General features: G+C 42.8%; 1 protein-coding gene across 5 annotated transcripts in view; it reads right to left on the bottom strand.

Moving 5' to 3' along the window:
* LOC105029281 (probable E3 ubiquitin-protein ligase HERC1) overlaps positions 1–23,612 on the bottom strand; it is a 186,036-nt gene that overhangs the window by 140,202 nt on the left and 22,222 nt on the right. For all 5 annotated transcript variants that reach the window (XM_020044405.2, XM_034297070.1, XM_020044408.2 and 2 more), the window contains exons 9-18: positions 23,358–23,501; positions 22,129–22,256; positions 20,724–20,868; positions 20,298–20,469; positions 19,591–19,725; positions 12,876–13,041; positions 12,632–12,757; positions 11,934–12,167; positions 2,730–2,882; positions 2,382–2,514 (exon numbers count right to left, since the gene is read on the bottom strand). In XM_020044405.2, coding sequence (XP_019899964.2) covers positions 2,382–2,514; positions 2,730–2,882; positions 11,934–12,167; positions 12,632–12,757; positions 12,876–13,041; positions 19,591–19,725; positions 20,298–20,469; positions 20,724–20,868; positions 22,129–22,256; positions 23,358–23,501 — 1,536 coding nt within the window. The remainder of the gene's footprint in view (positions 1–2,381; positions 2,515–2,729; positions 2,883–11,933; positions 12,168–12,631; positions 12,758–12,875; positions 13,042–19,590; positions 19,726–20,297; positions 20,470–20,723; positions 20,869–22,128; positions 22,257–23,357; positions 23,502–23,612) is intronic.

The raw sequence follows: 23,612 nt of genomic DNA, 5'->3' as shown, positions 1-23,612 counted from the left end.
CAATGTCTTCACTCTTAATAGATTCAAACTCAGGTCTTCCACATGAGAGGTGCTGTCTTTAACCACTACGCCACGGCATTATACATTTCATTAGTCGCTAGACACCATTGAGCATTGTGTTAAACTGACTAACGTTTCTTATTACATTTACCTGCACCACAAATGGCGTCTATGAACTGTATGGCTTTTGCCACTGGCCATTTTAACAGCTTATTAGCAAGTAATAGACTTACTAGTATCTAACTTCCTAGGAATAGTCATAAGAATTGAGCAACTGCTAGCTAGACTGAAGACAAACTTTTCCATGCCAGAAACAGTCGCAATATAACCTTATACAGTATTAGTTTAGGCTTACCATAACGTAACTACTGAATTTTGTAGCCAGCTAAGTGTTTGTCTATCCTGACACAAAACACGGATGCATATTTTGAAAATCCACCAGAAACAGTCGCAATATAACTGTAAAATGTTTTATTTCAGGCTCACTATAATGTAGATACTGAAGGTTTTAGCCAGCAAAGTTTTTGTCTATACAGAATAATTCATACTTCGTTTTGACTGAGAGGAGATACGAACGCGGGACCTATAGTTTGCAGGGCCGCTTCTCTAACCACTACGCAATTTAACAAGGGGTAGTCAGTCAGTCACTTAGTAAGAGAAATTGGCTCTTCTTTGCCAGTTCCACTCATGCAGTCTGGCAAAAACAACAAAGAGAAAAAACATGAATCCCTTCATCAATGCAATTCTTCCTTTTAATGATTGTAACTTTTGCGATAGTACCGAATACTAACATTGATTTACTAATATTGATTTACTAATTAACGTTGTACCAGACCCCAGGCCTGGGACAACGTTCCTGGTTATCCCCCCCGTTTGTGTCACTGCCGGCAACAAAGTTGTATTTCTATGCTTTAAAACCTCATGTGGTTCTGCACTGAGCAAGTGGACATGTGGTACACTAGGTTGATATTGCATATTTTACATTTAACATGATTTTGGTCATTAACTTGATCGAAGACCTCCACACCACACTCCGCTTGCTGGAAATGTTTCTGGTTTTGAGGACCAAATGAAAGGAGACTGAAGAAGAATGCAGGGTCACATGGCCTACCTTTTTTGCTTCTTTTTTTATCATTTCAAACATCACAACTATTAGACTTCATGACACATGGAAAGCTTAGTTTGATATACTGTTTTTTATATATATATAAAATAATTTTCTAAATATATATATACACATATATATATTTAGAAAACGTTTTTTTCATTATTTTCTTTACATCCAACTATTGTCATAAGTATTAGAAAAAAGTATTTCAATACTAACTTCAGGATATTCAGATTTGACCACACCCATCTCTACAGGAAATCATGTGAAAAACCGACATTGGGCACAACTGGATATTCAACTAATTATACAACTATGTAATGAAATGTTTTTATTGTATAAATTATAATAATACGACTGAAGACAATTGGTTGCATCACAGAACACTCAGGTATGTAATCGCATAGTGGGTAAATACTTATGCAATCACTTTAGATTAGATTCAGCTTTGTCATTGAACAGTACGAGTACTGTACAATGAAATGCTGTTAGCATCTAACCAGAAGTGCAAATAGAGGAGGGTAGAACAAGTTTTCTTTCTGTTTTATATTTGTATAATAATTTTACGATTTATGATGGACATTGTTGTGTTGATCATTGGGGGAAAACACCTGATTAGGTTACAGTGGCAATACAACAGCAATTTAGGTAAGCGGCCTTAAAGGACAGAATGACATACCTTGCAGATGAAGTGGAAAGTATTTATTTGGTTTAGCAACATTTTGATTACTTGTCAGACACAAAAGGTCAGGCTACCTCCTCATCATATGCATGTTGCTACATTACTGGTCAAAGGTTTTAGAACACCCCTATTTTCCCATTTTTTAGGAAACTGTGAAAGGATGAGGTCTGGCAGGCCAAAAGCCACAACAGAATCAGAAGACAAACATCTGAGTCAACAGTTCGCAAGATAGGCGGCTCAACATCTTCAAGCACAACTCAACACTGGTCGAAGTAAGCAAGTCTCAGATTCAATGATGAAGGGAAGACTTCGAACTGCAGGGCTGTCAGAAAGAATGCCACAAATGTGTTCGACTGCAAAAGGCGGCTACTTTAATGAGTCAAAAATGTCAATTACATAATAATAAACAAAACAGTTCCATGATTTATTTTTTGTCTGAAATAGTTTTTGCTCTATGCTTTAATTTCAGAGTACATTAACACATTAAACTGTGTGAATTTCATTAAAAACTAATTAAGGTTTTTAAAACTTTTGACCAGTAGTGTATATGGGTTGAATGAATAAGACAAGTAGTATTAGGCATTTTCTTACTGTAAAGCCTATGGATGACGTGTTTGTCCAGAGAGCTCTCCTCCAGTAAGATGGTGGACCTCCTAAAGGTTTCAGCAGCGTAGGGAAGAAGCAGACAGAGGTGCTTGTGGAGCAACGTCACACTGCTGTCATCCTAGCGCCGAGACAACAAAATAATTAAGACTTTAGCTTCTCATGTTGGGATTGAAAGTTTTTCCCAAAATGGCATTGCTATCACTTGTCTCTATTCTTTCCAGCTCATGCACTCAACGTATGACTCACTAATGTACGCAGAGACTGTACAAAATCAAAACTGAAGAAAATGGAACAACAGCGTACAATAGTGGCTAAATAGAATTCATACTGCACCTCTGTGCTGGTGTAGATGTAACAGTGGGCCAGCAGGTGTTTGTGCAAGGCTGAGAGAAGATGGTGGAAATGAGAGGGAGGGTCAGTCTGCTTCTGGGACTGACTGGACTGCTGCTTGTCACTGTTCTTCTCCAGCTCACCAAATGCCCGCTCCTGCAGGACAGACATGCGTAGTCAATCAGAGGTAATGTTTAGCATTCGTTAATGGGCTTCAGTGAAAAGGAACTTGGGCTGACACATTATGTGAAGAAGACAAAAAGGTATAACATTTCACATGGGCACACTGACACACAGGCTGACTCAAAAGCACATTTTTCTGTCTATTCTGACGGTCTTCGTCCAACTGCTCAAAAAAGTTTAACACTAGAACCGCCCAATGCCTACGCCAATTAGCGTTTGAGTTTGTAATTAAAATAAAACCGCCATTTTGAAAGCAACACCTTCCTTCCATGACATATCCTAAATACGCGTATATTACATTGTTCCGACAAAAATTATTTAGAGACTATTAACCTGTTTTTTTAACCCTGTTTTCCGACTTAATCTGCCAACAGCCCACCCCACTTTGGTACCCAAATGGTACCTAGGCGCTCATAACCCCTCACTGAATGCATGACGTCAATGTATGAATGCACAATACTCCTAGATGAATAATCAGACCCTGGTTGAATTTGAATTAACTTATAAATAAAATACAAAATTTCAATGATCATTCAAAAACTTTATTAGGCTATTATTTAAACATAATAAAAACAATATAGGCTACTTATCACACGTTACAGTTTGTCAATAGGGGATTCAGCTGATTGTGTAGGCTAATTAACCAAAGGTAAATATAAAATATAAATCTACAAATTATTATGCTAAAAAATTATTCACGAAACACCAAGGATATTGTTTACCAGTCACCAATTCAACAAATATATTAAAAGTTACTGCGAAAAGGTAGAGAATCTGGAGATTAAATTCCAGATATCAACAAATTCGCTCAGTTTTCACTAATGAACAAGCTATAATTTCCGGACAGAATCCGGGGTTTGGGAACGTGGACTTGTCGAACTGTGGACACATTTGTTAAGGTCTTTCCGTTGTTTCAGGGATTGTTATATTTTGTATATATGGCCCATCGCCATATCTGAAAATAACATATCTGACTTTTCTGTACTCAAGATAGAGGATATGGGTCAAAACTGCTGGTGCTCATATCTGGTAAGAATTTGAAAGTCCTATCCGCTATCAAGATATTTGGTAGATATGCCACATATTTGCAAGTATCTTTTGAGGTTAGGTATCACAATACTTGGTTGACAGCAGACAATTCAGGGTTTAGGGCACAAAAGGTTCTACAAAGTAACAGACACTCCCGAATTTATACAGACTTGATGTTTGTTTCACATGCCAGTAATAAAAATGTGGTTGTATATTTACACACTTATCTCAATTACTCATAAAAAAAATATCAATTATAAAATCTAAGAGATGTATTTGTCACTCTCTTTTTCAAATACAAATTAGGAATTCAATCACAAGTAGTGTGTACAACTATACACATACCTAACAAAAATAGGTAGAGATGTCTTTGACCCATAAATTGCTGGCAGAAATACATAGGCCAAGCCATTAAGCATGCGTCTAAACAAAAGACACCCAAAAAATGTAAATAAGACTCTCAAACGTGACTCCTCTCCTAGCACTAATTCTAACTGATTGTCCTTAACTAAAACAAACATACATCGATCAACCATAACATTATGACCACCTGCCTAATATTGTGTAGGTCCCCCTTTTGCCACCAAAACAGCCCTGACCCGTAGAGGCATGGACTCCACATGACCTCTGAAGGAGTGCTGTTGTCTCTGGCAAAGACATTAGCAGCAAATCCTTTAAGTCCTGTAAGTTGCGAGATGGGGCCTCCATGGATCGGACTTGTTTGTCCAGCACATCCCACAGATCAATCACCACTTTTCCTTCCTTAAACCACTTTTGATAGGTACTGACCACTGCAGACCGGGAACACCCCACAACGGCTGCAGTTTTGGAGATGCTCTGACAGTCGTCTAGCCATCCCAATTTGGCCCTTGTCAAAGTCACTCAGAACCATTTTTCATGCTTCACATCAGAATGTTCACTTGTTGCCTAATATATCCCACCCAGATATATCCCACCCACTGGCAGGTGCCATGATAATGAGATTAACAGTGTTATTCACTTCACCTGTCAGTAGTCATAATGTTATGGCTGATCGTGTATATTAAATAAGACCTATTTAGGAAAAAATATATGCTACATGCATAAATTTTTTAAATGTTACTTAATTACAGTTCAGAAGAAGAAAATATTTCATCTCTCATGCAATTTGCATCTGCCCATTCAAGTAAGCAAAGTCCTCTAGGCTGAGGGGCATCTCCCCGACTTTTACCCTATTTGAAGAGCTGGAATCTGGATACTACCACACACACACCCACACACAGTTTATCGTCTCTATTCCAGAACTGTCCTTAATCACTGCATTTTTCCACTGCTCACAAAATCTTTCGTTAGTATTTCATGTTACCGTGACAGCCCACAACTGGGAGTACCAACCAAAAATTTTGACAGCAATGAGGAGTGCAGTGCCGGTAAAACAACACAATACTGTGCATGCACAGCAACAATATATTTTATTTTTTGCCATTTTGGTGCTTGAATCAGATTGGGCGTGTTCTGCTTTGATGCTTCTGCCATTAATTATATTCTCACTAATCTACCTTTATGTGCTATCTAAAACAGGTATCACATCAGAAGAATTTACATCTAAATGTCAGGGCCTTTCACCATTAGCTTATAGGCGATAATCAAAGACTTGCTAGAACACAATGAAGAAAGGCAACTATATTTAATTATTAACCCCTAAAATTTGGACGGTGCTGGTCCTCTGCGAATCTGTGAATATGCTGCTCTGCTTTACAGGGTTCCCGCTCTTCCATTGCCTGACAGATTATGAACTCAATAATAAAAAGGGACATTAAATAATATTTTATAATAGTTTATATATATTAATAAATTCATTTGACAGACATCAGCAGTGCCAATTAAATTAAACACTAAAACTTGGTATAACAAAGATTTTGTCCCAATCAAGAATGGCTATGAAGAAATTGTGTCTGGATGATTCAATTTCGACATTGTCCAACCGTATTAGAAAGCACACTATTAAAGAGCACAGAAATATTTCTGATTGAGAGGGGATCAAATACTTATTAAAAAGCAAATAAATTTATAACATTGTTGACATGCATTTTTCTGTATTTCTTTGTTGTGTCACTGTTCAAATAAACCTGATAATTAAGACTGATAATTTCTTTGTCAGTGGGCAAACATACAAAATCAGCAGGGGATAAAAAAATAAAAAATCCCTCACTGTATTGCCAAAGCCCATGTTTGGACATCATATATGACATGTATATAACTTTGCCGATATCCAAACTTGATACATGTCCTTAAGTCGTATATTGACTCAATATTCTTACACGCAGCATGTATATTAACAAAACTCTGGATGTGTATTGGAAATTACACAGATTTATAGGGAATCAGGGAAATATCCATTTGGGATACAACATGAAGAACAACATTATGAGTACCGTGACGTCGCCCGGTATGGCGCAGCTGGGGCCCCACCCTGGAGCCAGGCCCGGGGTTGGGGCTCGTATGCGAGCGCCTGGTGGCCGGGCCTTCCCCCATGGGGCCCGGCCGGGCAGGGGCCTAGACAACCCGATCTCTGGACACAGAAACTAGCTCTAGGGACGTGGAATGTCACCTCGCTGGCGGGGAAGGAGCCTGAGCTAGTGCGTGAGGTTGAGAGGTTCGATTAGAGGTAGTCGGGATCACCTCTACGCACGGCTTGGGCTCTGGAACCACACTCCTTGAGAGAGATGGACTCTTCACCACTCTGGAGTTGCCCATGGTGAGAGGCGGCGGGCTGGTGTGGGTTTGCTTATAGCTCCCCAGCTCTGCCGCCATGTGTTGGAGTTTACCCCGGTGAACGAGAGGGTCGTTTCCCTGCGCCTACGGGTCGGGGATAGGTCTCTCACTGTTGTTTGTGCCTACGGGCCGAACGGCAGTGCAGAGTACCCGACCTTCTTGGAGTCTCTGGGAGGGGTGCTGGAAAGTGCTCTCGACTGGGGACTCTATTGTTCTACTGGGGGACTTCAACGCCCACGTGGGCAACGACAGTGACACCTGGAGGGGCGTGATTGGGAGGAACGGCCCCCTGATCTGAACCCGAGTGGTGTTCAGTTATTGGACTTCTGTGCTAGTCACAGTTTGTCCATAACGAACACCATGTTCAAGCATAAGGGTGTCCATCAGTGCACGTGGCACCAGGACACCCTAGGCCGCAGGTCGATGATCGACTTTGTTGTCGTCTCATCTGACCTGCGGCCGTATGTCTTGGACACTCGGGTGAAGAGAGGGGCGGAGCTGTCAACTGATCACCACCTGGTGGTGAGTTGGATCCGATGGCGGGGGAGAAAGCTGGACAGACTCGGCAGGGCCCAAGCGAACTGTAAGGGTCTGCTGGGAACGTCTGGCCGAGTCTCCTGTCAGAGAGATCTTTAACTCCCACCTCCGGCAGAGCTTCGACTGGATCCCGAGGGAGGTTGGAGATATTGAGTCCGAGTGGACCATGTTCTCCACCGCCATTGTCGAAGCGGCCGCTCGGAGCTGTGGCCGTAAGGTCTCCGGTGCCTGTCGAGGCGGCAATCCCCGAACCCGGTGGTGGACACCGGAAGTAAGGGATGCCGTCAAGTCTGAAGAAGGAGTCCTATCAGGCCTGGTTGGCTTGTGGGACTCCTGACGCAGCTGACGGGTACCGACAGGCCAAGCGGGCTGCAGCGCGGGTGGTTGTGGAGGCAAAAACTCGGGCCTGGGAGGAGTTCGGTGAGGCCATGGAGAAGGGACTATCGGGCTGGCCTCGAAGAGATTCTGGCAAACCATCCGGCGGCCTCAGGAGAGGGAAACAGTGCCCTACCAACGCTGTTTACAGTAGAGGTGGGCAGCTGTTGACCTCAACTGAGGATGTCGTCGGGCGGTGGAAGGAATACTTCGAGGATCTCCTCAATCCCGCTGTCACTTCTTTCCATTGAGGAAGCAGAGGATGAGGGCTCAGAGGTGGACTCGTCCATCCACCCAGGCTGAAGTCACTGAGGTGGTCAAGAAACTCCTCGGTGGCAAGGCACCGGGGGTGGATGAGATCCGCCCTGAGTACCTCAAGTCTCTGGATGTTGTGGGGCTGTCTGGTTGACACGCCTGTGCAACATCGCGTGGCGGTCGGGGACAGTGCCTCTGGGATGGCAGACCGGGGTGGTGGTCCCTCTTTTTAAGAAGGGGGACCGGAGGGGTGTGTTCCAACTATAGGGGGATCACACTTCTCAGCCTCCCCGGGAAAGTCTATGCCAGGGTACTGGAGAGGAGAATACGGCCGATAGTAGAACCTCGGATTCAGGAGGAACAGTGTGGTTTTCGTCCGGGCCGTGGAACACTGGACCAGCTCTATACCCTCTACGGGGTGTTGGAGGGTTCATGGAGTTTGCCCAACCAATCCACATGTGTTTTGTGGATTTGGAGAAGGCATTCGACTGTGTCCCTCGCGGCATCTTGTGGAGGGTGCTTGGGGAATATGGGGTCCTGGGTCCTTTGCTAAGGGCTGTCAGGTCCCTGTACAACCGAAGCAGGAGCTTGGTCCGCATTGCCGGCAGTAAGTCAGACTTGTTCCCAGTGCATGTTGGACTCCGGCAGGGCTGCCCTTTGTCACCGGTTCTGTTCGTAATTTTTATGGACAGAATTTCTAGGCGCAGCCAGGGGCCGGAGGGTGTCAGGTTTGGGGACCACACAATTTCGTCTCTGCTTTTTGCAGATGATGTTGTCGTGTTGGCCCCTTCTAACCAGGACCTTCAGCATGCGCTGGGACGGTTTGCAGCCGAGTGTGAAGCGGTGGGGATGAAAATCAGTACCTCCAAATCCGAGGCCATGGTCCTCAGTCGGAAAGGGTGGCTTGCCCGCTTCAGGTTGGTGGAGAGTGCCTGCCTCAAGTGAGGAGTTTAAGTATCTAGGGGTCTTGTTCACGAGTGAGGGAAGGATGGAACGGGAGATTGACAGACGGATCGGTGCAGCTTCTGCAGTAATGCAGTCGATGTATCGGTCTGTCGTGGTGAAGAAAGAGCTGAGCCGCAAGGCGAAGCTCTCGATTTACCAGTCAATCTACGTTCCTACTCTCACCTATGGTCATGAGCTTTGGGTCATGACCGAAAGGACAAGATCCCGGATACAGGCGGTCGAAATGAGCTTTCTCCGCAGGGTGGCCGGGCGATCCCTTAGAGATAGGGTGAGAAGCTCGGTCACCCGGGAGGAGCTCAGAGTAGAGCCCCTGCTCCTCCACATCGAGAGGGGTCAGCTGAGGTGGCTTGGGCATCTTTTTCGGATGCCTCCGGAACGCCTTCCTGGGAAGGTGTTCCGGTCCCCGTCCCACCGGGAGGAGACCCCGGGGAAGACCTAGGACTCGCTGGAGGGACTATGTCTCCCGGCTGGCCTGGGAACGCCTCGGTGTCCCCCCGGAAGAGCTAGAGGAAGTGTCTGGGGAGAGGGAAGTCTGGGCATCCCTGCTTAGACTGCTGCCCCCGCGACCCGGCCCCGGATAAGCGGAAGAAGATGGTATGGTATGGATAACCTGGATTCTGGCACTTTTCGCCCAGTGCTGTTTATATTTTAGGAGGGAAAGAGAAACTAAATCGCACACACATCCTATCGTCTCTCTTTGAATTTTCTCTGCTTATTTTACTGGAGACTAATAATAAACAAATGTATTAGGCTAAATAATTCACAAAACGGAATTCCAACTAAATCTTTTTCGATAACTTATTCATGTCACCTATAGACAAACCTTATATGGCAGAAATGTAGGAGAGTGGCCCGCAACCTTTTTCTGTTACTATACCATCCCAAAATATTTTGCACTGCTTGGAGTACCCCTGAAGTACCCCCTCATGTTAATTTCACTAGTAAGCCTATGGTGTCATGAGTGATTTTTAGTACCCCATATGGAGAGGCCAAGTACCCCCAGGCGCCCTAGTACCTCTGGTTGGAAACCACTGATTTAGGAGACTAGAGCTACACATTGGCGTTGAAATCAACACCCAGGAGAGACCTGAAAATATGCGCCGTACATTTAACCTATTTTACTGAAGATTAAGATTCTGCAAATGTATTAGGTTAAATTAGTATTCACAAAACGAAATACCAACGATATCGTATACCAGTCACCAATTCAACAAAGGTATTACAAGTTAGTTTTAACATCAACACGTCATTTTGCCCTGGAACTGTAATTGTGGAAATAATAGTTTGCTAAAAAGTGACATTAATTGCATGGAGTGTAAACAAAAAATATTTGTGAAAAAGGGCCGATTTGCAGCTGCTAATCAATCAACCATCACTAACGTTATCATCTATCATAGCTAAGTAACCTGGAAAGCTAATTAGCCACACCGAGATACATTTGGTTTTATGTTCGATATTCAGACTTTGCTTGAAGGTAGAGAGCAAGGTACACCCTTTGGTTTGTCGGTTTCATTCCATTTCAAAAAAACTATTTTACGTTACTTTCAATGTAGTTGAAAGTAACATAAAAGTAACGAGGGATATTACGCGGATAAGGCTAAGGGACCGTCTTAAAAGTGCATTCGGCAGAAATCATAATTTCAAAATTTTCTTTCTTACAGAAAAGTTTATGTTCCTTTACCTGTCCTTACAAAGGTTCACCTTTCATTTTCCCCATTATTTGTCTTCATTTTTGTAAAACATTTTACCGTATTACAACTCTAACATATAGATGTGTTTTACAATAAGTTTATATCCAGGTGACATATGCCTCTAAAAACAATTGTATATCCATTTATGCACTACCTTTTTAATAGCTCATTATCCATATTGCATGGAGATCTACAAACAAGTGTGGTGTGTTCCTGTACCTATGCTCTCAAAGGTACACCAATATTCAAAAGTAAATTCTCTGTATTTTATATTAAAATATATGTATCAATACAACTATTACCAAATATGGAGAACTTTTAACGTAACCTTTTTAATAATTTTCCTATCTGAAACCACATATATATTGGTCACTTCCTTCTCTAGAGTACAGTCTGTGGATTTGCCATTTAGTAGCTTTTGTCCTTCTGCAATTGGTTTTAGAGGTCCAAGTCATCTGGATTGGAAGCTATTAAAAATAGTTCATGTGAATTAGGTAATAGAGTTGTAACAATGCATGACATTTTAAAATGAAATACAAATAATTAATTTGGAAAAAAGAAAAGGTGTACCTTTCAGAAGAGAGGTAACGGAACACTAGTTTTTGGATCTCTAACTCTTATGGATAGTGATCTATTAAAATATATTAAAATATTTCAAGGTCCTGGAGTGGCCTAGCCAGTCACCAGATCTCAACGCCATAGAAAATCTTTAGAGGGAGTTGAAAGTCCGTGTTGCCCAGCTCACTGCTCTAGAGGAGATCTGCATGGAGGAATGGGCTAAAATACCAGCAACAGTGTGTGAAAACCTTGTGAAGACTTACAGAAAACGTTTGACCTCTGTCATTGTCAACGAAGGGTATATAACAAAGTATTGAGATGAACTTTTGTTATTGACCAAATACTGGTGCATTGAGAGGGAGAGAGCGAGCATGAGGATGCCAACAGAACAGGGAGAGCGGGTGCCATGCAGGGGAGTGAAGAAAAGGAGCAAATATTCATATATTTGGCACAACAGAGGTTAGGTTTAGGCACAGGTGTTTCTGATGTTAGGGTTTGGTCAAAGGGTGGGGAGCAGTCTTTTTACTGGGGTAACCAACTAAAAATGTTGGTTTTACATGGGGGGACCCCCAGACCCCCGGCTTATTTGGTCCCCCCCAATGTTGACTCCATGGCTATGGCCTTGACCCAGTAGCTGAACTGCTCTGGCTGGATGGTGATGCTGCGGAGGAGAATGCCCATGCCAATAGGGATGATTCGTATGCTCATGACGTCAAACCGCGTTCGCCTCTGGCGGATACTGGGGGTCTGAAATGCCTGGCAGTTCTAGTGTTAAAGGACAACATTTGGTGGACATGGCCCTCTGATAAGATACAAAAAAGCGCAATAATAGAAAGTCTTTAGGAGATTATTTTTGTACCGTATAGAATCCGATGCTAAGCAGCAGGGTCTTCAGGAGCACCTCAGCTAGGTGGATGTGGTCGTAAAGGGCCTCTGGACTTGGGCTGGGCTGATCAGGGCTGGAGGTCAGAGCCATGGGAGGACCCACTGAGCCTGGACCAGCCGTCAACTCCCCAGGAGAGTAGAACCCCAGCAGGCTGGCCACGTGGGACTGCTCTTGGAGGCTGTTCAGAACCATGTCCAACTGTAACCGCTGATGGAACGGAGAAAATAAGTTAAAAGTACTTGGCTTCCAGACAATGTGACATTCATTCACTGATTAACATAGGTATCTTGTCATTTTTGCTATTCTAAACTAAATGCAGACTTTTGAAGCTATATCTCTCCAGATATCATTGATATGCATCCCTTTTCCAAGCAATCAAGAACACTGAACACTCAGGTATGATACTTGATATGGCACCATACCAAGTACCATACACTCAGGTTCTGAATATTTCCTTCAATAGCAATACGGGGAGGTGATACAGGTGAATATGGGTAGCAAAGTTCTGTCAGCTTGAAGAAAAGCTTTCCCAGCTGTCCAGATAATTGACAGTGTTAGATGGGTTAACTAGACAAACATTTTACTTTTAAATACTTTTGCAGATGCTCTTATCCAGAGTAACTTATTGTATTAAGTGCATACATTTACATACACATGGTGGGTTCATTTACCTGTCCTTTAGAGAGGCTCTCCCAACTCTCTGGGCCCTGAGGTAGTAGGGAGTGGAGCAGTTCAGTTCTCTCCCTAAGGGGTGGCAAAAGCAGAGACGCTCCAACGGACAGAGTGTTCATCACTGCCTGGAGAAAGAGAACGACAATCCTAAATTAAAGCACTGGAAGTTTCAACAAGGTGTTTACGACAAGGTGTTTACATTTGTTATATTTAGATTTTTGATGTGGTGAAAGAGTGTGGTACCTGTTGTATTGATTCAGGTACACTGGTGTCTATAAGCCTGAAGAGCAGGTTTCGGAGGGGCCTCCCTTGGGCCCCTAGTACTGTGGCCCCTGTGCCACCAGCATGGGCTAAAGACAAGTGAATGGACAGCAGCTTCATACACAGCAGGATGAACTGGTGGTGCTCCCTAGAGCGGGTGAGAGAACAATAATTTCCCTCAGATTGCTAAGACTGATAAAGAATTTGAATCTATTTTTACTACATAAATTGTAGTGAATACAATTTTATTTAATTAATATAAAAATACGGTTCATATTTTGATTCACACTAGCAGATCCTCTATGTCCTGTAAGTTTCAAGGTGGGGCCTCCATGGATTGGACCTGTTTGTACAGCACATCCTATTGATGCTCGACTGGATTGAGATCTGGGGAACTTGGAGGTCAACACCTTGAACTCATTATGTTCCGCAAACCATTCCTGAACTATTTTTGCTTTGTGGCAGAGCAGATTATTCTGCTGAAAGAGGCCAATGCCATCAGGGAATACCGTTGCCATGAAGGGGTGCACGTGGTCTGCAACAATGCTTAGGTAGGTGGTACGTGTCAAAGTAACATCCACATGAATGGCAGGACCCAAGGTTTCCCAGCAGAAAAAGCCCAAATCATCACTGCCTTCGCCAGCTTGCCTCCTTCCCATAGTGCATCCTGGTGCCATTTGTTCTCCAGGTAAGCGACACACACACCCGGCCATCCACATGATGTAAAAGGAAACGGGATTCATCAGACCAGGCCACCTACTTCCATTGCTCCGCGGTCCAGTACTGATGTTCCCGTGCCCATTGTAGGCGCTTTCGGCAGTGGTAAGAGGGTTCAGCATGGGCACCCTGACTGGTCTGCGACTACGCAGCCCCATACTCAACAAACTGCGATGCACTGTGTTCTGACACCTTTCTGTCAGTACTAGCATTGCCTTTTTCAGCAATTTGAGCTCCAGTAGCTCGTCTGTTGGATTAGCTTTCACTCCCCACGTGCATCAATGAGCCTTGGCCGCTCTTGACCCTGTCGCCGGTTCACCGCTGTTCCTTCCTTGACCACTGCAGAACACCCGCAAGGGTTGCAGTTTTGGAGATGCTCTGACCCAGTGGTCACAATTTGGCTCTTGTCAAAGTCACTCGGATCCCTACGCTAGCCCTTTTTTCCTGCTTCTAACATATCAACTTTGAGGACAGAATGTTCACTTGCCTAATATATCCCACCCACTGACAGGTGCCGTGATAATGAGATTACCGGTGTTATTCACTTCACCTGTCAGTGGTCATAATGTTTTGGCTGATCGGTATATGTAGATACACAACATACATACTCTGGCATGGGGGCACTGTAGTGGAGCTTCAGCGTCGTGCCACCGTACCTCTAAAGCACCGCACAGGAGAACAGTAGGGTTGCTGAACGCAGCCCAAACAAGGACCCCTGACAAGCCACACCTGGAGTCCATCAGGACTCGTCAGAGCAAGAACAAAAGGGAGTCTCAGACAGGTATTTCGAGGAGAGTCTGGAAATGCTGACCGTGGATATTTGTTCCCTATGCTCCAGAGAGTGAAGGTGAAGCAGACTGAGCCAACTGCCCAGAACATAGCTGCCCTGGCCGAGGCCTGGTACAAATGGCAGTTTCTAAATTGCATTCTAGATGTGCAAACGAGGCAAATAAAGGAGTAATGTATTAGGGTAGCATGAACAACCGGGATGCAAAGATAGTAGCACGAAGGTCCTTGAGTTAGACGTGTGTATAACTGTTAAAAAATAAAGTAAATTAAGCACAATGGCAATTCTAAATGTGCAAAAAGGCAAAATGAATGTACAAGGTGCATGTGCCACTGAAATGCAGAGGTAGTAGTGGTGAGGTTCCTGAGGTAGACACGGCAGTGTCAGAGTAGTACAAGGGAGTAGTGCAACAAGGACCTGAGGGGGGGGGGGGGTGTAGTAAGTGATGGGTCACAGAGTTCAGCAGGGTTACAGTGGAAGGGAAGAAACTGTTCCTGAGCCTGCTGGTGCTGGGACCAAAGAGACCTGTACCGCCTGCCTGATAGGAGGAGGGCAAACAGTTTGTGGCATAGGTGTGACAGGTCCCTGATGATCCTGCGTGCCCTGACACCACTTGCGGTGGAGGTCAGGAAGCTATGCACCAGTGATGTGCTGGGCGGTTTTCACAACCCATTGCAGGGCCTTCTGGTCGGCTATGGAGCTGATGCTAAATCACAATGTGGAGCAGTTTGTCAGAATGCTCTCGATAGTGAAGCGGTAAAAGTTCACAAGGATCCTGGAAGACAGACGGGCCTCCTTTCGATAGGTTGGGTCAGTGATGGTCACCATGCACCTCGATTTACATATACATCTACATGTCCACAAATATATTCCACATTCAGTACATAAACCCACATATACACTGCTCAAAAAAATTAAGGGAAGAGCTAATCATCACAGTATAACACCAAGTCAATTAAATTCCAGGGACATCAATCTGTCCAGTTAGGAAGCATATGTGATTGTGAATCAATGTCACCTGTTTTGATGCAAATGAAAGTGATAACAGGTGCACTGGACAGGCAACATCAAGAAAACCTGCAAAAAGGTAGGGTTTTGCAGGTGGTGGCCACAGACAATTGCTCTCTCCTTATCCTTCCTGACTGATTCTTCTCCAATTTTGTGTATTGCTTGTGTCCTTGTCATTACTGGTAGCATGAGGCGGTACCTGCAGCCCATTCACATTGCACAGGTAGTCCAGCTCTTCCAGGATGGTACATTCATACGTAACATCGCAAGAAGGTTTGCTGTGTCACCCAGTACAGTCTCAAGAGCATGAAGGAGATACCAGGAGACAGGCCGTTACACAAGGAGTGCTGGAGAGAGCAGTAGAATGGCATCAACCCAGCAGCAGGACCGGTATCTGCTCTTTTGTGCGAGGAGGAAAAGGAGGAGCACAGCCAGAGCCCTACAAAATAACCTTCAACGGGGTACTGGTCAGTCAGAAACAGACTCCATGAGGGTAGCATGAGGCCCCAATGTCCTCTAGAGGGACCTGCACTCACAATCCTGCGCCATGCAGCTCGACTGGCATTTGCCAGAGAACTCCAGAATTGGCAGGTCTGCCACTGGTGCCCCGTTCTCTTACAGATGAGAGCAGGTTCACAGTGAGTACATGTGACAGACATGAAAGAGTCTGGAGATACCGTGGTGAATGTTATGCTGCCTGCAACATCATCCAGCATGACTGGTGGTGGGTCTGCAATCGTCTGGGGAGGCATATCATTGGAGGGTCGCATAGACCTCCACGTGCTAGCCTACAGTACCCTGACTGCTGTTAGATACCGAGATGAAATCCTCAGGCCCATCATCAGACCTTACGCTGGTGCAGTGGGCCCTGGGTTCCTCCTGGTGCAGGGCAATGCCCGGCCTCAAGTGGCCAGAGTGTGTAGGCATTTCCTGGATGACAAAGGCATTGATACCATTGACTGGCCCTCACGTTCCCCAGGCCTGAATCCAATTGAGAACCTCAAGGACGTTATGTACCGGCGCATCCGATGCTCCCAAGTAGCACAACAGACTGTCCAGGAGCTTACTCTGATCCAGGTCTGGGAGGAGATCCCCCAGGACACCATCCGCCCTCTCATCAGGAGCATGCCCAGTTGTTCTCAGGAATGCTTACAGGCATATGGGGGCCATACACACTACTGAGTCACATTATGAGTTGCCATGATGAAATTCACACAAGTTGGAACAGCCTGTGATTTTTATTGTTTACATTGCTTTTCAGTGTAATTAAGTATACATACAGCTCCGGAAGAAATTAAGAGACCACTGCACGTTTTTCTTTCCTTTCCAAAAAAGTTGAAATGGAAGGTTTTGAGTAAGGAACAGAAGGGTTCAAATTAAGAGGCCACTGCAAATTGAACGCTTCTGTTCCTCACTGAAAATCTTCCTTTTCCAACTATTTTTGTGCAATGGTCTCTTCATTTTTTCCAGAGTTATATATATATATATATATATATAATTATAAGCCTCCCCATACCACCCCGGTATTTGAGGAACAAAATAAACAAATTCATACATTTTATTAAAGATACAATTTTATTTCTCTTGCAACTTTGGGCGTTGTTTTTTTCCCCTACATTTCAAGCTTTAACTAATAGTATTCTTTACAGATTCAATAATCATTGTCCAAGATCCTTGACTTAATTGATCTTTAACTAGCAGAATTAGTTCTTGCTGTTGATAATTCCAGTGATATAACCTCTAATAGAATCCACATTGAATCTCTGGTCCATTGTAATTGTAATTATTAAGCAACAATAGATGCAAAGCATTGCATATTTCTATTCAAGCATCTTGAAATGTGTGACTTTCCCCCAGAAACATTTAACTGTAGGACATTCCCACATCATATGAATAAATGTATGCAACTGATTTATTGAGCATAGTGAACAATCTGGAGATTAATCATAAAATGCTTCTTAGGTATGAAATAGAACTTATGAATATGTAAAATGAATAAGCTAATGATTTGGATTGTGAGATGCCAAGGTTACATTATTGCATATTAAAATCCAATGTAAATAATGTTCGGCTACATAAATCTGTAGACCATATTTTCTTAATGGCTAGTTCAGAATATGAGTTTTCCAGAAGCAGTTTGTACATGACAGAAATGTGCCATTTCTGTTGCCCAATTACTATATTTATAAAACCAATTACGGAATATCTGTGAACACTACTTCTTACCAAGCAATATGAAACACCATGTGTCTTTCCATACATATCCATTGAGTAACTGATTCATGTTTAAACCAATTTAAAATTGGGCGAAATAAAGTCCTGAAAATGTCATTTAAAATTAGGTATTCATAGTCCTCCTAAATCTATTCCTCTTTATAAATTAACACATTTTATTCAGGATTATTTACCTGCCCATATAAATTTAGATATCGCACAATGAAATAGTCTCAATAAGCAGAAGGCGGATACATTGGCAGCATAGAATTACAGAAATTCAATCATGGCAAAATATTAATTATTGAAATAGATATTCTACCCATTAAAGCAATTGGGATATTAGTTAATCTGTTCAAATCAGATTCAATAAATGTAAACAATGAGTCTCAAACTCTACTTACGGCTTTGAAGATTATTGATAATTTTAGTTCCAACTCAAGTTATAAAATTAATTAATCAAAATCTGCTTTATAGTCTCTGAATACTCCAATGGGCGATTCAATGTTTACTTAAGGTATAACCACTTTTTTTTTAATTTGAAATATTTGGGAATAGATATTTTACCTTCTTTGGAGTAGACTGCTACCAGGAATTATATTGCAACACTTAAATAGAGAATTATTTCATATGCATACAATGAAATGTAATGACCAGCAGATTGGTGAATTGCCTGGGCCAAGGATTCCACAGACAACAGAAATAACAAAGAAATTGGATCCCCTTGTCGACTTCTGCTTATTCAAATGCCAGTCAGTACTGTTCAATCACTTATTAAGAAGTGGAAAATTCGGGGTTCTCTTGGTACCAAGCCAAGGTCAGGTAGACCAAGAAAGATTTCAGCCAAAACTGCCAGAATAATTAATCGGGATACAAAGAAAAACCCACAGGTAACCTCTAGAGAAATACAGGCTGCTCTGGGAAAAGAGGGAGTGGTTGTTTCAAGGAGCACAATACGACGATACTTAAACAAAAATTAGCCGCATGGTCGAGTTGCCAGAAAGAAGGCTTAACTGCGCCAATGCTACAAAAAAGCCTGGTTACAATATGCCCAACAACTCCTTGACACGCCTCAGCTTCTGGCACACTGTAATTTGGAGTGTAGAGACCAAAACAGAGCTTTATGGTCACAACCATAACCACTATGTTTGGAGAAGGCCTATAGTGAACAGAATACCATCCCCACTGTGACGCATGGTGGTGTCTCACTGATGTTTTGGGGGTGTGTGAGCTCTAAAGGCACAGGGAATCTTCTGAAAATTGAAGTCAAGATGAATGCAGCATGTTATCAGAAAATACTGGCAGACAATTTGCATTCTTCTGCACGAAAGCTGCGCATGGGACACTTGGAATTTCCAGCACGACAATGACCCTAAGCACAAAGATAAGTGTGGAGGCAAAGACAGAGGAAATAGGTGTGAGGGGAAAAGAGAATTTAAATGAAGGGAAAGAGAGAGAAATTATGTATGAATCTTAAGAATGGAAAAACAGTGAAGGGGAAAATTGAGCCAGAGACAAGGAGAATGTTAAGAAAAAGAGAGAGTGAATGAAACTGATAAAAGGGAAAGAGAATTTGTGGGAAGGGAAAAAGACAGAAAAATACAGTGTGGTTGTCTTTAAAAGTCAGCAGCAAGAACTGTCCTTCAAATGAAGCCATACGTCCTCCAGCTCCCACTGCATGACTCGTGCCAGATTCCCCTCCAGGGGGAGGCCTTCATAATCACATAAAGTGATCGCACCTCTCATGAGAAGCATCTGTGCTAATGCATTGTCGGGAAGAACATTGGCCTCTATCTCAAAAGTGAATACTACAACAAGGCACACTGTGTAGTTTTCTTAAGATTATTTGTAATAATGGCATAGCCAAACACAGCATTTTTGATCCCTGCAGTAACTGAACTCATGACATTGGTCTTACAAAAATAACCTCCTACAGAGCCCTATAGAACAACCGATATTAGGTTATTTTACCTCTTAGATGGGAAGGGGGCAGCAGGCACTTCTTCCCCTATCCTATCGCAGTAGCGCTCCAGGAAGCTGCGGAGGTAGGTGAAAGTACTCTCCTCCAGGTCCACGCAGAATGGCCTATGCCACGCAACTAACTGCCTGTTTGAGGAGATAAATATATTGTGATCAACACAACCACCAATCGATGCAACCACAGATACATTTTTTTAATAAAATAAATAATTGAATAATGCAACACGGGGCTGGGCTGCGACAAAGCTGAAAGCAACACAGCAAGACAAGTAGGGGACACATTTCCAGGCATCATGCTGTCGCCACACATGAAAGGAATACAAATTGAAGCATGATCTACAGACTTGCTTATCTGAACAGTTCTCAGTAGTAACAGGGACGATTTTATGATAGACATCTATCTCCAGTCCAACAAACTATCATCATCGACATTTAAGTTTGATCAGGCTTTAAATACAGATATCAAGCTTAAATGTATTCAAAGTCAAATTCAGAAAAAAGTCCCAAAAAAAGTCTAACATATTCATTCTCCACTGTCCCATGCATTAGGCTAGGTAGTGTGCTGAGGGACCAGGTGTTGTGGTTTGTTTCTGGACAGAGCTTAGCAGCTGGTCTAGGTGAGGTCCTCGTACACTCAGTAATATTCCATCCTATGCTAATCATCAGCAGCCTAAGACAGTGTAATAGTAGGTCCCTACCTGTCGGAGGGGACAGCAGTCCAGGCCAGACTGTGGGAGGTGCCAGCTGTGATTTGTTGGATTGACACTCCCTCTAGACCAATCACCTTCTTAGGCTTGGTGACGGGGGTGGAGGTGTGTCCCTGCCCACACTGCCCCATTGCGTTGTTCCCCCAAGCATACACCTCGTTTTCTGAGGGAAAACAAAATGGCAAAATAAATAACAGGAATACATGTTTAAGTTCTCCATAACATCTTCATGTCTTTACATTCATAAGAATGTCAGAAAATGTATTATATTTTAATTATTTAATTACTTTTAAATTAAACTAAACTAAATTGCAGTAATTCCAATGAAGCTGGGCTAAATGTAATGACTTACTGTCAATTAAGCAATAAGATGCGAGCGGGGGTGGTAAAAAGCCAACAAACCACAGGCCAACATACCATGTGAGAGAGCCAGACAGTGGCTATCCCCACAGGATATGTCAATGATCTTGGTCACACTGAGCTCCTCGATGAACCTGGGCCTAAGGGACGTACTTTCAGAGGACCCACAGCCTAAACATGAACCACAGCCCCACGCAAACACCTAGAGGAAAGGAGAAGCAATAATCAAACCAGATTCAGAAACAATACTAAAAAATATATATATAAATTTTGCATGAAAAAATAAGTGTTTATCCATGTTCCCAAAGTGAGTCTTTATTTAGCTGACTTAAAGCAGGCATTGTGCTGCAGAACGAGCAACAATATAAAACTTGTATATTTTTTTTACTGACCCCTGTTCAAAAGTCTGAATACCCTTAGTTCTTAATCCTGTGTATTGTCCCCTTTAGCATAAATGACAGTGTGCAGTCTGTTGTAATAGTCGTCTACGAGGCCCTGAATTCCTGCACGTGGTATGGCTGCCTGTGGCACAATGCCTCGGGGTCATGCAAAGTCTTTGGTCATCTTGCATGAACCGAACATTTGAGATCTCCCCAGAGTGGCTAGATGATATTAAGGTCAGGAGACTGCGATGGCCCCTCCAGAACCTCCACCTTTCTCTGCTGTAACCACTGGAGGGGCAACTAGGCCTTGGGCTTAGGGTCACTGTCATGGAGGAAAGTCCAAGAGCGTCCCATGTATTTTCTGATAACATGCTGCATTCGTCTTGCATTACATTTTTAGAAGATTTTTGGGCTGAAATCTTTCTTGGTCTACCTGACCTTGGCGTGGTTTTAAGAGATCCCCGAATTTTCGGGGTGACAGAACAGTACTGACTGGCATTTGCAATATCTTTTTATATGTTTTCCATCTTTATAAAGTTCCATTACCTTGTTACACGTCTTTTGACAGTTCCTTTCTGCACCCCATGAATCAGTATCTAGCCTGCTCAGTGCATCCACGTGAGAGCTAACAAACTCATTGACTATTTATACAGACACTAATTGCAATTTAAAAAGCCACAGATGTGGGAAACCTGCCTTTAATAGAAATTTTCACTAGCTGTGTGTGTCACCTTGTGTGTCTGTAACAAGGCCAAACATTCAAGGGTATGTAAACTTTTGATCAGGGACATTTGGGCGATTTCTATTATCATTACGATTCAAAAAGGAGCCAAACAACTGTGATAATAAATGGTTTCATATGATCACTATCCTGTTTTTTTGCATGATCAGTCATATTTTCTAAATCAATGCCAAAATATCACAATTTCCGCCAGGGTATGCAAACTTATGAGCACAACTGCATACAAGAGAACAATGATTTCTTCAATTTCCCATACAGTCACCAGTTTGTGACATGGGCTAAGGCATTTGATTTTTTTTCTCTGCGGGGCAGTGAGTGTGTGTGTGTAATATTCTACCTGTCCAGCAGAGGTCAGAGCCAAAGACGATTGGCTTCCAGCACAGACTTTCCTGATGATGAACCCATGTAGTGCTTCTATCACCTTGGGCCGGTAAACACGGTTAGTGTCTCCATGTCCCAGTTTACCTAACATACAAAACAAGATCAAAATCAGTCACAACAAAACCATGTGCACACATCTGCTGTACCCGCCAGATGAAAACAAGTAGGTCCTACCTTGCCCATACATGGGATGGAGAATTTGGAGAATGGAGAATTTGTGATTCTCCATTGAAATAAATGTTCACTATAGGAAGACATGCTTACAGATATAAACAATGGAATCACACGACATTTGGACAAGATAATGTGTAACAATGAGGGAATATTGATAGAAAAGGCATAATTTAATACAATTATTTTGAAATAATTATTTTTTTCATTAAAATGTGGAGAACAGAACTGAAACTATAAATGGTAAAGTGGTGTTACATGCCTTGTTTGTGGTGTTACATGCATGTCCTTGTTTTAGATAATCTGTTGTTTGAATCTAATCCAAAAAAAATATGAAGCCGGTTAGACCATGTTGTTGTGGAGTCCAGCAAAATAATACACCTATGTTGGTGACCATAGCCTTTTTCCATTTTCAGAAATGCGATTTCTAAAATGTTTCTTAGAAAGACACTTCTTCCAGCATTGTCTTTTAGGATGCAGCATTCAATGTTTTGTTCAGGCTTTCTGTTCTTGGGTTGGACATCGAGGACTTCAAGAATTTTCAATAACCATACAATATTCCTCTAATAAAAGAGCATGAAGCGAGTTTGTCTCACCCAGTACTCCCAGATTAATTTGAAAAACAGATTTTTACTCAAAATAATGAGGACTGGCCCGTCCAATGATGTTGCAGGGCAAGCCTAACGGCTCACATATTAAACACATTTCAGGTACCGGTTTTTGCTAGACAGCACCACTTTTACAACTAGAGGTTGAAGATTTTGGAAAATTGAACACATCTTTAAGGTGATTGGCTAAGGTGAAAGCAAGCACTGCTTTCTGCACTTCAGACATGATAGGTGAGGGTGGAATGGGATAAAGAAAAAACTTAATGAAATGTACAAATATTTTAAGTGAGGCCCTAGAATATACTCCCCAAGAATATACTGGTAGTGTCTGGTATTTATACTAGTAATGATGAAAAATGCCATAATTTTGATGACCAGCCATTGGTCACCATCTCTGTACAATTACCGTTATCTCCCCCTCCAAATGACCAGACGACACGTCCGTCCTGAGCCACAGCGATGGTGTGAGAGCTCCCACATGCTGCCTGACCTACCCCACTGATGTCCTTCACCAGTGTAGGCACATTACGACTATGACTGTCACTGTGCCCTGAAGATAGAAATAGCATAATTGTCCATCACTTTTCCTTTACATTTCACTGTCTAATGATCATAATGTTTTTTTAAAAAGAAATTTTTACAGAGACATTGTCTGGTATTA

Source organism: Esox lucius, chromosome 14 (genome assembly GCF_011004845.1).
Source record: "Esox lucius isolate fEsoLuc1 chromosome 14, fEsoLuc1.pri, whole genome shotgun sequence".
NCBI classification, from domain to species: domain Eukaryota; kingdom Metazoa; phylum Chordata; class Actinopteri; order Esociformes; family Esocidae; genus Esox; species Esox lucius.
The sequence above is the reverse complement of the archived record's forward strand: the minus strand, read 5'-3'. Positions and strand labels throughout refer to the sequence as shown.